Below are 17,713 nucleotides of genomic sequence, written 5' to 3'. Positions count from 1 at the left end.
ATATTCCTGCATGAACTGGTTAATGAGAAGGAAATTGCACTCTCATATTACCCTTGAGACTGGTAGCCATCCACTGAGGATTCCAGTACTTTTAGTTTAAAAAAAAAAAGGGGGAAAGAAAATCAAAATAGTAAGTTGACATGTCAGTGTTAAAAAAAAACTTACCAAATTTGTCCAAATTCAGGATTTTGGGGGTTTGGGGATCATTTTTTTTGTGTACTGAAAATTGTTTCCAGCTACATCATACAGATTTCCTCCGATCGCAAAGCATTCTCTTTTCTTTCTTTTTTGGCAGATGATGGCAGATGAGGCCATCTGATTCCTGATTTGTCTTACCTTCTTTTTCGTCTTGAAAGGAGGATCCATCCAGAGGTTTGTAAGATCGAGAGGCATCCTCGCCGCAACAGGGGGACCAGGGTTTACTGAATAGGTTGATGACCTCCTCCAACGGCCGACCTTTGGTCTCCGGCAGCAGGCAGTAGAGGAACAGGACACCGGCCAGCGAGATACCGGCGTACATGAAAAATGTACCTGGGGAGAAGAAAAGCTTGATTTAATCCAAAACCTTCAAGGTCAACCAAATCTGCTCGGGCCAATCTCATGGCGCTGCTTAACAGATGGCAGAAAACTTGTGCTTATTGTGGCAGAAAATTGTGTTAAACTTATGCACTTTTCCATGGAGTGTATGTGCTAACAGTTGCACGTACATGGAGATTTGCGTGTTGTAAATCCCTGACTTAACCCCAACAATCCCCAGCCAGTCAAACTCCAACACCAGGGTTTGTTGGAATCTGTTGGAGTGAGTACGGCACTGGTAAACTGATTATGCTTTACATGGGGTCAGGCATACCACCATAATCAGAGTCCAACAGTTTGGTACAATGGTGCTTGTAGCCTACAATTATGTGTACTGTTAATAACTTGTGACACAAACTAGGGTTCGTCTTTGTAAGCTTTTTCAATCATTTGAAATTAATTAGATTTCTCCGCAATCGACCATTTGAAACTGAAAATATCGATAAAATAAGGCCGCGTTAACGTAAGTGATTTTTTTTTATCGAGTACCGCTATTCGAGTATGAGTTCTTTGTTTTATCAAGTAATGCTATTCGAGTACGAGTACTTTGATGATCGAGTACAATTTCGACATGTGCGAGTACAAGTACTTTGCTGCTCGAGTACGAGTACCATCGTATCGAGTATGAGTACTTTGACATTCGAGTACGAGTACTCCAAAAAAAGTACTCGAGTATTTACAAGTACCGAGTACGAGTATTACAACTCTGGTTGGACCCAATTTCAAGGAGCTGTTAATGTCAAGCAGAAAATATCGCTTCACGCTTTTATGTGTTGAGCGAAGCTTTGCCGAGAACCAGTAACGAGCAATATACATACCAAGGCATTTTGGCCATATATCAGCAGTGTCCCAATATTCACTGTCTTTGTTCCCAAGGATTGCTTTGTTAATCCTTCAAAATTCAGAGGTTTTTGTTTAATGTGGTTATTGGAGTCAGTATCATGAAGTGGTCTTTCCTTGCCTTCCACTTATGTGACCAAGGTTCAAATCCCCAGGGTTCCAACAAGGGCGGATCCAGAACACAATTTTGGGGGGGGCCAAAAAAAAAATTTGGTCCCCCCAAAAAGTGGGTCAAAAAAATTTCGGCCTGGGGTTCGGGGCCCATAAGGGCCCCGAAAATTTTTTGGATTCTAGATGCTCTGTGGTGCGATCTGAGGCAATTTCTGACCGCTTTAACCAATGTTTTTTGAGGAAAAGATGGTGGTGTACTCATTGCCTGCCTTTATTGCGATGTCACATAAAAAAAAAAAAAAAATTGGTTTCGTTTTTGGGGGGGGGGGGGGGCCATGGCCCCCTTTGGCCCCCCCCTGGATCCGCCCTTGGGTTCCAAGCACTTTATGAGAACTAAGTTCCCTGCGTTTTTCCCCCCGACATTTCCGGGAGAAATGTAACAAATATTCCACGAGAAATATTTCCAAAAATTGAGATTGCTGCGACGTCAAGAGGTGGTTGCAGCAAAGCAACTAAGATACTGATAATATTCATGCTGGTAACCTGTAGGTGAGCAAATAATTTCTGTGCTTAGAGACAATTGGACCGTGCTGGTTAGTACCTTGTCTGGTTATGGTCTCGGCCAGGCTCAGGAACGTCATGGATATCAGCAGGTTGAACAGCCAGTTGGTGGTTGAGGATAGGGCGTTGCCAGTACTGCGGGCCCACTGTGGGTAGATCTCAGAGTTGATTGTCCAAGGCATAGGGCCCATACCTGACCAAAAAAAGAAGAAAGAAAACCCAATTTATATAAACCACAGAGTAAAACTGGGATCACTTTTCGTCCATAGATTCTTTGCATTCAGCGGTTTTCAGGTGTTTTTGTTGAGGATGTGATGTTTACATGCTTAAACAAATTCTAAATCCGTTTATGAATTCTCAAAAACAAATCAAATTATATATTACCTACATTAACGCCATCTTCCTTTGAGCTAAACATGCATAGCACAAATAATTAACAATGTTTTCAACCTTAATTTACAAAACCTTAGAAGCACCGCGGTGCTTGATTACATTCAGGGTACAGGTATAATTAAGTTTTTAATGACTGCTTAATAGTCAATCATTGTTGATTTATCATGTCAATCACAATCGTCAGCAGACATAATGGGCAGGCATCAGCTTTTGTGAAATGGCTTAATGTTTAAAAGTTTAAATAAGGGAATAAATTTGTGATCGGTCGGTATTATAACACTCTGTTTAAGACCAGTTGGAGTCTGGATGGGTGATCACCCATCCAGACTCCAACCAGTCTTAAAGAGAGTGTTTAATACCGACCGAACACATATTTGTTTCCACTTATAAATACCTTCCAGTCAAAAAAAATAATCGTTTCCGTCCAAAAATCAAAACAAGTCAAAAACTAGACATTGCTAACCATTTTGTTCAACAGTTTTACTTCATGTCGTATCAAACAGCCCTCTGACTATAATATAAACTGTCCCTCTACAATTCCTTACCTTATAAGGACATTGGTGTGCGCGTCACGCGTACTACGCGATGTCGCGCAAAACGCAGCTGGGCGGGTGTAGTGTGAATTTCGGAATTTGAAATACTGATTCACTGGAAGTACGTGAGGAATGTGAAGTTCAACCAATGAAACGTTGCAAGGCACCGGAATTCATGGGAGTCCAAATTTCATGTGACTGGAAATGTGTTTAAGACCAGCCAGCCATGTCTTTAACATCCATTTAAGACCAGCCACGTGACGGCCTCTCGACCAATAGGAATGGGTAAACTGTCTTAGGTATTTATGAATGATTCTTAAAGTACATCTATTTGCAAAACATTTACAAAATTAAACGCCAAGTCACATTCTTAGTTTTTGTTTTAATTTAAATTCAGTAACAATGAATGCACAAGACTGTTTTATCTGGTACTAAAAAGCACCAAAACCCCGCAAAACAATAAACAGGAATCACTGAAACAAACCTGGAGCAAAGAACATCAGATAAACAATGAGTCCAACGAGTGCCATGATGCCGAATTTTGTCGGGCAGTATTCCTCCGACCAATCCAGCTCACCACTGCCGTCGACAAACCCCTCTGCTGCTGAACACCGGCCGACATTGGAGTATCCCGTACTGGACTCATTAATGGGGAGACAAGATCCGTTCACAACAGATCCTGTCCTGTTCACGTCGAAGCAAAAACCGCATTCCTCCTGCAGAATGCATCGTTCACAATTGCTGGGATGGTGAAGGAGAATACAAACATCATTCACTCTTGGTAAACTGGCTCAGTTAGAATTTGAAATATCTTTAACTCTTTCAGTGCCCGCGAAGTTTGAAAAGTTTAACCCTAAAGTGCCCAACTCCGAGCGTTTTTTGTAATTGTTCAAAATTCTGTAAAAAAAAAGTAAATAAGTTTTGCTCACTAAATTTGTTGTGTTTGCTCTCTGGTATATCCTTGGTATATTGGAAAGTCAATAGTAGTCACATACATAGTGATACACCCTGAAACACTATCCTGCACACAGGGGAATTCCGCACTTTTTGCAGAAAATACGAGTGTCAGTGCTGCGCCCTCTCACGAGAACTCGAATAAAAAAATAAATACAGGTCGCACATGCATGAAAATGGTACCATTAGAAAGAGCGAGAGCGCCCCCTTTTGATAACATGTTTACTCTACCTCGTACATGTACGAGGTTTGGTGATTTTAATCACGAACATTACCTCGTATATGTACGAGGTTGGCGCTTTTGTACTAACAAATATACCTCATACATGTACGAGTTTGGCACTGAAAGAGTTAAGAAAAGAGAGTGGCTAGAATTAGTTTTGTACATGGCATGTAAATAACAAAAATATCAACATCAGTATGAACTGACAGGCTAATAGGAGAAAAACAAAAAGGGAGATCACTGCTGCTCAGCATGACATACATCTAGATGTATAAAATTTCCAGTGATAAATAAAACCAAAGCTAATGGCACCATAAAACCCGTTTCAAACGAGTGTAAAAGTGTCTCCATAAAATTTGAATTTAGCACAAGAAAATTTAACGTCTGACACAGTTGGGAGCGGCCACATTAAAATATCAACTATTTGAGTCGTTTGAAATGATGATAAAATTCAATGTTGTGTTTTTTTGCCCTTTACTGACGTATTTCTAAACACTGTATACTCAGTGTTGTCCCGAGTGATTGTGAGAAAAATTCCCTCCGGTGCGGTGGGACTCGAACCCACGACCTCCTGTTTGCTAGTGCAGACATCTTACCACTCGATCACCGAGCTTGCCGGGGTCAGCTGGCTGGTTCGAATCAGACATAGCAGCAGGTACTGCACCCGACTATTCAATAACCCAATACTGAATTGACATCCCCCGATGCAAATCCCATCTAATGAATAGCATGATGATAGAATCTATGCAATGGAAAATCAATGCATTAACCCTCGGAGTTGAGTGACAAAAAAATCACACCGTGAAACCACATGGAGAATTTTATCACCACACTGTTTCTAGGTCAATAACCCCCTCATGCACAAGATATAGGCAGGTCACATGGCCTTTGTGTGGGCCAGGATTGTTTACGACCTGTCTGAGCTCTGGCCGGCACGAGGGGTTGACACAGAGAGATCGGCAACACAAAGGGGTTGGCCACTAAGATCTCCAATTACTGCACAAAGGCATTAGGCGCCTCTTGGGGCTGCTGTCTTTCAACACTCCTTACTCTGCAGTGGTAAGGGTCTGGCCAATGGGAGTCTACAGGCTTGTGGTGTATTTCAGGGGTGAGGATTACATGGAATCTTGGCCTTATTGGCCCATTGAAAAAAAAGTTATGACCATATTTGGAAAATGTGGAGAATTTTATCACCACGTGGCCACACCGAGGGTTAAGTATGCTTGTCTGAAGCCCAATTTTACTTAGGTTGATCTGAGTTGTCCCTAATACAATTTGGTTTTGGCACGACTCTAGAGCACCAGCCTCAGTGCAATAGGCATCAGGTATGCCTACTGGCCAGTGCTATGACATTCAGTATACAAATATTGAGTGGCTCAGAGTGAAAATGGGAGGAATATTATTGTGAGGTAAAATCTGGACTTTACATTTCACGAGGCTAAGCCGAGTGAACTGTAAAAGTCCAGATTTTACCAAGCGATAATATTCCTCCCATTTCACAATTTAAAGCCACTCAATATTTATTTTTATATAACTGACATATAGATCTTTGTCATTAGATATATTTGAACTTTTCGTTCAATACAAAATTGGTGGAAATGTATTTCTCTCTTCCAAACCACCCCTTCACGAAAATGTTTGAACCCAACTCTGTTGCGCTGGCTCCTTGGAACAATACGCGCTACGCGCAATGCTGAACGCGCACACCAGCATGCATTTGCACAAAAATAACGTGCCATGGAACAAGAATGATCCTAACTGTTCAATAGTATTTCCCATTACCCATGGGCGAATGGGACTTTTGAGCCCCGGCGTGAATGTGAGCAATAACGAATGTCACGTGATGTGAGTCCCACCAATCAAATGACAAGGATCTGTATGTCAGTTATATAAATGTTTATCTGGTACTGACCTGTAAGTGCCACACTGTCCAGCCTGAGGGTTGTGGACGGTGACGGGTGGAGCGTTGATGGCCATCAGTAGGAACCCGATACCTAGAAACATGTGGCTGAAAGTCACACCTGTGGGTAAATGGAAAAACTTTGAACTGAAATCAATCCATTCTAGTTCTGTGATGCTCAGCAGTTTGAAACTATCCAAGCATTTAATTCTAGCTTAAGAAGAATTTATTAAAGGCGCACTGTGAGTACGTGCATGCAGCATGCACAAGAGTGTTATGCCCCCTCAAGAGTTGGACCTGTGCTTGAAATTCGGGCGATTCACAATGTAGTGCGCCACCAAGAGTTTGCCATGAAAAGTTTATTTTTCCCAGTGCATTGTGGGAAATGGTCGACAAATTCGCAGCGCGAGACATTTGATATTGTTAGTTTTTTTTCCGGTCAGTAGTTTCATAAAGTATGATTCGAGTATCTGTTTACCCTTTTGTTTTCTTTTTATCAATATTGTGTTTTTTGTAAGGCGGCAGAACGCTATTGCCAAATCTATAACAAATTAGCTCAAGTTGCCTACCGACACTCATTCAAATTGTACATATTTTGTTGACCGTAAACTTGAAAAATAGACTCTCCATGGCAAACTCTTGGTGGCACACTGCATTGTGAATCGCCTGAATTACAGAAGTGGTTGTACATTTTCCTCTACAGTATATCACTAAAAGGCTGACACCAAAGGGTAAACAGCTGTCAACAAACCTGAAAGACTTCCCAGTGTTAGAATCCTTCGCCCAAGTCTATCCACTAAGTAAACGCCGACGAAGGTGAAGAGGAAATTGACGAAACCAACGACGGCGGCCAGCCAGATGACGGTGGAGTTGTCCTTGACCCCTGACATACGAATAATTGTTGCACTGTAGTACCTGTAATAATGAAAAGAGTCGAAAGGTAAATATATGTAAATCAGGCTCATGAATATTCATCACAAGGGGGAAAATATTGACACTTAAAGGGAAAATACAACATTTGCAAACATCAAAAAATAAAACTACCAAATCATTTTGAAATACCTTGCTGGACTGTTAGTGAATGAGAGTGTAAAGCATCCTGTAAAATCATGGCACCTGGTATACTGTCATTTTCAAGAAAAGTGGTATTTTTGTATCAATTTCCAACGCTGGTCAGCCGACCAGCGTTGGAAAAAAACTGGCTTTTTTTCAAATACTGGCCCCAATTGACCATCGCACTTGTTTGCAATCGATTACACACCTATGAACGGGTACAAGCCAGCTAGACTGGTTCCCTGACCTTACAATTCCCCAATGTATGTAAACTGCTCTGTTTCTTCTTATATGGAGTCAGGGAACCAGACTACAGGAAAATGATTGTTTTTCTAGGTTTTTATAGCATTTTCGAACCCAAAACCTCAAAAAAGTCAGTGTAACTATATCTGCTATATATTTTCAACCACCCAATTCCATCCATTTCTGAAAATTACAGCAAAAGCAAATGATGTATATTCCCTTTAACATGTATGTATGAGTGGACCACTCAAAAAATGTTCCATTTTTATTGTTAATGCATGTACTGATTTGTGCACTTAATAGTCTTGCCATGCAATATGCATGACAAAACTGAGTGCATATTGCGCAAACAAAAAAATCCGCCGATTATTTACGTGCAAGGATTTATTTTTTGCGACTAACTTTGCGTTGGCATTTTCATTCCTCAGAGCCGAGTAAGCATGAAGCCAATTCTGATTTGAACCCAATTCCTCCCAAAAATGAGTCAAAATCATCCACAAAAGTTTTGGAGAACTTTGTAGGATTGAGGAAGGTAGAGCCCAGCCTCTATTTGTATTAGTTTACATGGGGTTTGATGCCTTGTGAAAGTAGAAGTATTGAGAGTTATTATGCTCAAAGCAAAACAGAGAGAGCCAGAGCAAATCCCAGAACTGTTCAACGAAGGTGGTGTGACTTACATGACTGTGTTGATACCAGCTAGCTGCTGGAACATCTGCAGGCTGCAACCCACGATGACAGCCTTGAGTACTGGTGGTGTCTGGAGAATACGCAGGATCACCCAATTACTCCCTGGAACAAATGAACCACAGCGAAAAATAAACATCACATTCAAAATATTTCATATTATAAATTTAGCAAAAGTTAATTAAGAGGTTTATCCTGGCTGTGTTGCTTCATCAAAATGGTTTACTATGACATAGCCTTTCAGTCTTACACCAATGTAATCTTTTGTATACCTAACTTTCACTGTTTTATATCAGAAACCGTTTGACATCCAAACCTTAAAACTGTCTTCTCGCCTAAACTTTTCAATACATTATACCTCCTAATCCTTCCATTCCGGCCTCCACCTACTGGTAACCTTTTTGCTGCCCTATACCCCCTTTCATTGTCTTGTAACAGCCCGACCTTTCCATGCCTTATACCTGCCAAACCTTTCACTGCAAAGAAGCCTGCCTAGTTGTTCACTGCCTTATACTTGCCTGACCTTCACTGCCTTACTCCCCTTAATTTTCTTTACCTGCTGGGCAGGTGTGGTCTAATGGGAGAGCACAGGATTCATGATCGTGAGATTGTGGGTTCGAGCCCCGCTGTGGCCATGCGTGTTGTGCCCTTGAGTAAGGCGCTTTACCTCAATTACTCCTCTCAATCCAGGTGTTAAATGGGTACCGGCATTATTCAATGCTGGGAAGGTAACAGACTCGCTGTGGTGTGGCGATCCCCCCACGGCAGCATTCCATGGACTTGAGTCTGGCCCGATCGCTACCAAAGAGAGATGGGCACTCCGTTCCTGTGAACACAGGTTCGTCCCCTTACCTTTTCATTACCTTATACCTGCCTAACCTGAACTTATAATTGCCTGATCCCCACCGAACCTTTCACTGCCTTCCCGCCTGACCTTACCATTGCCTGATGCCCACCTACTCTCTTGCTGTCCTGTATCTGCCTAACCTTTAACTTCTTATACTAGCCTAAGCCTAATCTACCTAAAGCCCGCCTAACCATTCAGTGCCATATAGTTTTGCCCACCTAACCTATCACTGCCTCCATCATTGCCCGATACCCAACAAGCCTTAATTTCGCTGCCTTATATCTGCCTAACCTTTAACTTCTGTAAAAATTGGGTTGTGTATATACTCAGTGTTGCCCCAAGTGATTGAGACAAAAATCACTCGGTTGGGACTCGAACCCACAACCCCCTGCTTACTAGTGCAGACGTCCCACCACACGACCACAGAGCCCGCCGGGGTTGGCTGGCTGGTTCGAATCTGATATAGCAGCGGTTACCACAACCAAAACTATTCATAAGCTGGAATTTGCGTCGGGGTGATGCAAATTCAATATAGGGTTTTGCCCTTCACCGACGTATTATTATAAACACTGTATACTTAGGCTAGGACCATATTAAATTACTAGAGCGCTAACTCCTCATTCTTGCGCGCAGAGACGCTTTGAAGCCGCTCGGGCGCAGACATTTTGAACTTATGTGCGTGTTTGTAGAACACAGTCAAAATAGATGGATTGAATTTTAAAAGTGTACTCTAAATGCAACATGCAAATAGAAGATACGCAAACAACTTAAGTGCGCCATGACGGTTCAAAAAACATCACGGCGAAAAGCATCTGCAGCAGAGGGACGCGCACACCTTGCGCTGTTTGCGTAGAGCAAAATGAAACGCTCATTCGCTGATCGTGCGTTTCGGTTTTGGGCGTATCGGCTTCGATGACGCACCGGTATGGAATACAAACGCAGATATGCAAATAGCCGTATAAATGCCGTACAAAAGTTTTCCATAGGTTTGTGCACAAACATGGATGCGCCCATCAGGCATTACTTTGTACATCGAGTTAGCGCTCTAGTAATTTAATATAGCCCTATGGTTAGGACCTAACCCTAGCCTGCCTAATCCCCCTCACCTTTCATCGCCTGTTGTTCCTCCCGTTGTTCCAAGACACTCTTGCTAATTTTCTCTAACTGGCTGCCGACCTCCGGGCTGCCCTTCCCGTAAATCAAGGTCAGAACCTTCTTAGCCTTCTGCGGACGATCGTGGAGGATGAGCCAACGGGGGCTCTCTGGTAGGAAGATGAAGCCTATCAATTGAATGGCCGATGGCACAGCTCCCAAACCTAGCATTAGCCTGGTGATGGAGAAAAAAAGAAAAAGACGTGAAGCTGTAAGGGACCTTAACTTGAAAAGGACTTTTGCCCCGACATGGGTCAAATTTCATTGTGAAGTGAAAGGCATATACTGGTAGGATCATTTGCCGTTTCCAGTAATAACACCACTCAAAATCCTAAGAAGAATATTCAAAACCTAACCTGTTGAAGTTTCAGCTCAGTGGATATTACACTTTCCGAGAAAACAGTGCAAACCATGCACAACCTTTTGATCATGAAATACGATTTCGTCCGGTTTTTTTTCTCTAAAAAAATCAGTACATTGACTGATCGCTGGAAATCACCTGCATTTCTTGATTTCTTCTGAATGACAGCAAGCCAGATGGAATAGTTTCACAGAGTGTTGAGTACCAGTATAATCTTAAATCCAAGTAAGCGTTTTGATAATAATTTGGTGGGTTACTTTAGGGATAAATGCAAACGATCCTTTATGCCTGTAAGGATAGTTCATGCGTCACGCAAGTGTGAGTGCCACATTATGAAGTGAATCAGAAGTCAAGAAACATGCTGGCAAATTTGCCAAACTTGAATTGTGTTCAACTGGTGTGAATACTGCCTCAACTTCATGAGTCTGTGTTGGCATTCACATTGATTCCCAACAGAGCATGAATTCGCCCTTCATAAATTTGCTTTTTTACCACTAAGTTTAGATTTATGCAGGAGTCTACAACCAGTACTTAAAAAGCACACCCCAATTTCGGGGGCACTAACCTCCATCCCCAGGGCCAATAAGACAGGCTTCCATCAATGACCGACGCTACAAACTGTCCCCCGGTAATGAACAGATTATTGATAGTGACTAGACGACCCCTTAAATGAGCAGGGGCTGCTTCAGCAATGTACATGGGTACTGTCATAGAGGCTAGACCTGTCAAAGAAAAAGAAAAAAGAAACGCAAACATATATTGACCTCTAGGTCGATATACCTTAAAAACAGTTGGTCTTTATACTTGGCACATTTTGAGCAAACATCTGGGTCCAATTCTGGCAACTTTTGGTGCTGAAATAACTGTAACATTGGGATTTCTGCCTGAAATAGCATCACGTTTGCTCACGATGATGGAAATTCGCATTAGCATAAAAACCAAAAAGGCACTAGAATACCCTTGAAAATGGCAAAATGAAAATTGAAAATAAGGTTAAATGGGCACAAAGGTGCATTTGCAAGGATTGCACTAAAAACAAATTACATTGCATGTGCCCATTAACTCTAACTTCTCTATTCAAATCCAGGTTTAATAGGTACCGCCAACTTTAAATTGGGCTAAAAGCCTTTTTTTTTTAAAGAGTTGCTTGAACAGTGGAGGACTTTGGAGGATCCAGGAAGGCTCCCGGCAAACAGTTATAAGGAGTTAGGGTTAATCTTGCAAAATCCTGCTAAAAAGTCCTCTTGGATTTGATAGATCTAGAAAGATGAGTGTTAACACTATTGACTGTCTTTCTGATCACTTTTTGTTGTACCCGTTTGTTTCATTCCATTGTTTCTTCAAGAACAAAAGTCAATGGCTGTCAAAATGCACTTGGGTCTATCAGGGACCCTAACTTTACCCTTTGACATGACCTAGCCTTACCTACACCCAGACCCACGATGATCCGGCCGACCAGTAGGATTTCTTTGCTCTGTGATATACTCATGACTACAGCCCCCGTCGTGAAGATAGCGCTGGCCAGGAGAATCACTGGTTTCCTTCCGAAGACATCGTTCAGTTTGCCGCCAAAGAGCGCAGCAACGGCTGCTGCTGCGATAGTAACACTGACCTAAAAAGAGCGAATATGAGACAACTGACTTTATACAAAAACTGGGAATTTTTGTGTGCGAAATTACCCCTAACTGCCACTGTGCTGAATGTACCTACAACGGAATCCTAAATCAAGCAGGTTTCTGGTGCATGGGCGTCATGAGTGGGGGAGGGGGCGAGGGGTCTTTGCCCCCTCCCCCCCCCCCCCTCCTGAAAAAGCACCAAAAAAAAAAAAAAAAAAAGAGGGAAAAAAAGAAAGAGGCGCAAAGTCACATTGCAGTAAATTTAATGGTTTGGGGGAGGGGGGCAAATGTCCCTGCCCACCCTAGAAAAATGACAAATCGAGAATATGCTGGAAAAGTACAGGGATTTCGGGGGACTCGTGCTTAGCCCCCCTCTGGAAAAAATCCTGACGTCGCCCATGTTGGGGTGAGTATTAGTTGACTAGTGGTCGATTCATGATGTAAGTAATGCCTGCGCACTAATAGCAACGTGCCAATAAATGCCTCTATTCAAACAATGGCCGTTATTACATTTTGTTAAAGCATGGTTTAGGTTTCACGAAATTTGGTAGTTTAAAGAGACTTAATAAAAAGAATTCATCTGTGATTTCTTTTTGAAATTTAGAGAAAAGTGACCACAATGTGACATTAAGATGGTCACATTTGAGGAAACACCATGTACATGTAAGTACTCTGAAAAAATACAGAGAATGTTTCTGAAGAGAACCAGTGGCATAAACTCAAGATTTCGGTCAGCAAATAATTCCCATTTTTTGGGCGTCCTCCACCATGTGAGGCCTCAACTAGTTGTGTCTTGATGTTGTTTTTGCGCCTATGTATTACTGGAAACCAGCTATGAAATCACATACATAAAATGCAGTGGGCCGGTTCCTAATAGCATTATAGACTAGTCCATTATATGACTGTGCCAACTAATGCGCATCGGATTAAAGTTGATCCAACTATTGTTAACCATCCATCCATACAATGTAGCTCTTGATTGAAATTGCTGATTTAATTGTTTGATGATGAACAAGTTCCTATAGGCCTACTATCACAACTTGATTGCTAGTGAGTGATTGCTTTGAGTTGAGTTCTTTAATCGACTGTCGTAAGTCTTTCAATAATTAACCAGAACAAACTATTTGTCTGGCATGAACAGCTGTTGTCATTTCAAATCAATATTGGCTATTTTGATATGACAAAATGTAAACACAGTCACTTTATGCCTAACCAATTACATACATCATATGGTAATGAACTGATCAGTTTGTGATAATTAGTGATAACACCACTGCACTTCAATTCGTTTTTTTGGTTTGTTCTTGTGACTCCCCTGAATGCTGAAAGGGATGTGATTGCATGATTCTGCCAAAAAAAAAGTCTCCGGTTTCTGGTATGCGCGCGCGTCGCCGTAGCCATGCGCGTCGGCAAAATGAAAAAGTTTTTTTTTCAATGAAAGATGGCGTCTCAAAACTGCCAAACTCACTGGTTTGACTGGAATCCTATTGCTGCACAATTTAACGTGTTTTTAGATGGGGTTACGATCGAGAATAAGCTTCATGTGGCCTCTCTGGACTCCCATATATTTGCACTAAGTTTAGTCGGGCACCATTTGCAGTCATCACCGGACATTTGAAGAAGAAAAAAATGGTAAAAAAAAATAAATAAAAGCCGCGTCACCGCACCACTTTTTGGGCATGCTCCATACCAGAAACCGGAGACTTTTTTTTGGGCCTTATCAGGGTATTTGATTTTTAAGAGTTCAGATCTATTTCACTCATTCTAAAATTCTCAACAATGAAAAAAACACATGAAATTGAAAAGGTGCTGTATGGGGTTGATGAGGACATGCACAATTTTATGCAGCATGAACAACCTCCTGTGTACATGTATTACACTGTACATGTTCATACAGCTGGTTAAAAATATGTTACTTTTTTTAAAAGAAAAGATTCATCTATCGACTCGGTGCAATAGTAACTTTTATATAACACCCAAGTAAATCCTTGTCTTTTGATTGGAGGATTGTAGGTCACGCGGCATTCATTAATCAAACCATTGCACGGCCTACGTCATAACCTGCGCCCCAACAGAAGATGTCCGTGCCTCCCCACCCCCCTTAGCCCCCATTTAACAAATTTGAAATTGAAAAAAGATTATATTGTACTGTTGAAATGATACGTTTCATTTGCCTTTAGTGCCCCCTTGAAAAATGTATGCATCCCCGGGTTCCCTAGTTACACCACTGCAGGAGGAACCCAAACACTGCCCTACGTCTGGCAGTTACATGAAGACAATGATGGTTTTGTGCAAATTTAGTAAGAATGTAAGTTATTGTGGGTGCTAGACGCCAGACACACGGACCAATACCCACATATGCAATGCGTCTCTGTAAGTGGTAATAAAGCTCAATTTTATTCATTTGCATAGTTCATAAATATTTTGGATCAACATTCTGGCCAAATATCTAGGCTTTATCTACTCTTAGATGGCAATCTCTAAGTGAAAGACGAGATTTTTACTTAACTACTCTAGTATATAAGAGTTTAACATCCAAATTGCCTCCTCAACTTTGTAACTGTTTTTATTTTGTTTCTACCATAGTACCCACTCATACAATACCGGGTCTGTTTCTCAAGGTAATCTAGTTTCTTCGTTATCCAAATCTAACTCAGGAAAACGTAAATTTTCGTCTCGTGGAGTTAATTCTTTCAACAACCTCCCTGCGACACTTAAACATCCGTTGCCTCCCACTCTTGCCAGTTTTAAGCGCCTCTACACGAACCTGATAGTTTGATATTATATGGTACATGTATGTCTTGTTTTTGTCTTTTTACTGCCAATGTAACAACCGTGATTAACCTTGTCTCATTTTACTGTTTATTAATCTTCTTAATTATATCTTTGTAATGTTTGTATTGCTTGTTTTTCTATTTTATATACTATCCTATGCTTGTTGTAACTGCACCTTTGAAAAACAGTGTTCCACTGAAAAGTCTTCCCAGGATAAACAAGAAATAAATAAATAAATGAAATACCAAAAGACAGAAGAGAGGTTATACTTGCCACTAGTTCCTGCCAAAGTGTGTTCAGATTGAACTCTTGCCTCAGGAGGATCATAGCGCCCGACACCACGCCCGTGTCGTATCCGAAGAGAAAGCCCCCGAGGGCCGCAAAGGCAACTAGCACCTTGGTGAAGCCGGTGATGGGGGGCGGGGACGAGGGGCGGACCAGCGCCCTCTTTGACGAGTCACCGTTCATGCTGGCATCGGGGTTGTCGTTACCATCGGCCGTGTCGTCACTGCCCGGCTTGGCATCGGTCAGCATACTGGTCATCTCAAGCATTGGTTAGCTGTGCTATCATTTCTCATTGCTGATTCTGCATCCCTGGTGAGCTGTGTCGACTAGATGATGTAGAGAACACAATACAAATTCTTAGTGCGTTTTTTGTTGTTGATGTTTTACTACAAAAGCATTGGTCATGGACATGTGGTTACTACTTGCAGTTTCTGCTACTAGTGGCAGACAATAAATGTCCTGCAGACGGTCAGAGCATACTGACCGGAACGTCGAGTTTATACCTCTGGTTCTTTTCAGAACCATTCTCTTAGTTGAGAAATTATTCGCACATGGTGTTTCCGCAAACTTTTCATTATTTAGTATCTCCACCATGCAAAGCCTCAAATCTTACTTAAATGTCAAGTTAATTCAGAAAAAAAGGAAGTCAAAAAATCAACTACCTGTATTTAATTGCAGCGTTAGGCCAAATAAAAAAACATGTTTAGCGTCCTACCTTTTTTAAAAAGGGAAGGAGGCGGCCCTTCCTTTTTTTCTTCTTTTTTTTTTAAATGACCACCACTTGGACTCAGGAAATGACATACCAGCTTTACAAACATGTATATGGGCTAGATGCAAAAGACAAAGAGGCCAAAATGATGTCACTGTTTAACATTTATCATTTTTGAGTGGTCGGGCACAACCCGACCACTCTTTGGATTTGTTGCGATTAATCTTTCTTTCTTTTCTTTTTTCCGGACAATACTTCTCCGCGGGTTTTCTCTTAAATGGTATATGGTATGAACTTGTAACTTTCAATATATACCGACCCTCATCCGAAGTGGTGCATATTACTCTGACGTCATGATTATGTCATCAGGTGTCAAATTACAAGTGATTTTAACTGAAAAAGTGACCAAATACTTTCACTTATAACTCTTGAACAAAACATTCAATGATGTTTGTATTCTGTAATCAGATAGACCATTAATCGCTTCACATTTTTTGCCTTGTACGTGAACTCGCTTGACCTTTACTTCCGGGTCTACTGGAAGGTCAAAGTTAAATGAATTCAAAATGAAGACGTTAGCCTGAAATCAAAATAAAGCAACATTTCTTCCGAACGGTTCACGGTATGATCACAAAACCTTGTGTGAACTTCTACCTTGTTACGAAGATGTTATAATTTTTGTTACGCCATCATGACGTCATCAGGTATCAAATTACAAGCGATTTAAGGGCAAATTTTGACAAAATAGTTTGAGTATATCTTTTGAACTAAATAGAGTATCGTGTTCGTTTTTAGTGAGGTTGTAGACTATGCCGTGAGGAACATTTCTTGTCCCAGACACAAAACCGCTTGACCTTTACTTCCGGTGTTACCGGAAGTGCAGTAAAAACTGAATATACATGTAGCTCAAAAGCGGAAGCATTTTACTACAGACACATATATTATAAAAGTGTTTAGTGAGGAATGCTAGACACAAAAACAGTGTGATGACGTTATCATCCGGAAGTCAAAGTCGTTTGACCTTTCCTTCCGGGGCTGCCGGAAGGTCAAAGTTAGGTGAATTCAAAATATAGAAATTAGCCTCAAATAAAAGGAAAACAAGATTTCTTTCCATAACCGATTGAAATCGCGCCTCACCAGTTTTCCTCTCATACACTGTATCTGAATGCTGAAAATTAATATTTCCACAGCGTGTAGCCACAAACTTTTCTGTCGTATGCAAAAGAAAAAAAAACAAGAAAGCCATTTTTTGATATGATTAGCATATGTTGCATAAACTCCAACGACGTTAGAGGCTCCGGCAAGTCTACCAATAGTCCCAACTGGTTGTATGCTTGAGTAGCCATCCATGCAGCACCATATGTGCGCTTCCTGATAGGCCTACAAGTCTTGTCGAGGTAGCAACAAGTTCAACTGCAGGTTGTGTGATTTTCTATGTGAAAAACACAGGGTAATGGATGCAGGGTAATGGGAGGGGTATTGTGCAGTTCAATTATGATTAAGTCACTGTAAACACAAGAAAATATGCCAGCCCGACCACTCTGCGTTTGTAACTCAACAAACGCGAACCTCTAATTGGTTTTTTTTTTCATTTCAATTAAAAAAGAAAAGAAAACAGGAGGCAGCCTCCAAAAACGAAGCGGGCGGGGAAGCTAAACATGTTTTTTTTTTTTATTTGGCCTTAGTGAACGTGTACATGGACAAGTACTTCCAACAAATTCCATTACATCTGCAAACACTATGTAGTCTGGCCTTATGGCAATTATCGCATGCCATGAAATATGCATGCAAACTATCTGAAATGATATTCATAAAGCTCCCAAGGTCAGTAGAATACTGGGTAGGTGTGGGTAGGTGTTTTTATGAACAAATATTTTAAGAAATTTTGCAATCTATA

General features: G+C 41.2%; 1 protein-coding gene across 1 annotated transcript in view; it reads right to left on the bottom strand.

Annotated features, from left to right (window-relative positions):
* LOC119738782 (proton myo-inositol cotransporter-like) overlaps positions 1 to 17,713 on the bottom strand; it is a 40,594-nt gene that overhangs the window by 5,937 nt on the left and 16,944 nt on the right. Inside the window, exons 2-11 of the mRNA XM_038213741.1 lie at positions 15,096 to 15,433; positions 11,857 to 12,043; positions 10,997 to 11,153; positions 10,025 to 10,245; positions 8,065 to 8,176; positions 6,843 to 7,006; positions 6,104 to 6,212; positions 3,499 to 3,755; positions 2,129 to 2,281; positions 337 to 531 (exon numbers count right to left, since the gene is read on the bottom strand). Of these exons, the coding sequence (XP_038069669.1) occupies positions 337 to 531; positions 2,129 to 2,281; positions 3,499 to 3,755; positions 6,104 to 6,212; positions 6,843 to 7,006; positions 8,065 to 8,176; positions 10,025 to 10,245; positions 10,997 to 11,153; positions 11,857 to 12,043; positions 15,096 to 15,374 (1,834 nt within the window). The 5' untranslated portion in view covers positions 15,375 to 15,433. The remainder of the gene's footprint in view (positions 1 to 336; positions 532 to 2,128; positions 2,282 to 3,498; positions 3,756 to 6,103; positions 6,213 to 6,842; positions 7,007 to 8,064; positions 8,177 to 10,024; positions 10,246 to 10,996; positions 11,154 to 11,856; positions 12,044 to 15,095; positions 15,434 to 17,713) is intronic.

This window comes from Patiria miniata, unplaced genomic scaffold (genome assembly GCF_015706575.1).
Source record: "Patiria miniata isolate m_02_andy unplaced genomic scaffold, ASM1570657v1 HiC_scaffold_3, whole genome shotgun sequence".
Classification (NCBI taxonomy): domain Eukaryota; kingdom Metazoa; phylum Echinodermata; class Asteroidea; order Valvatida; family Asterinidae; genus Patiria; species Patiria miniata.
The sequence above is the reverse complement of the archived record's forward strand: the minus strand, read 5'-3'. Positions and strand labels throughout refer to the sequence as shown.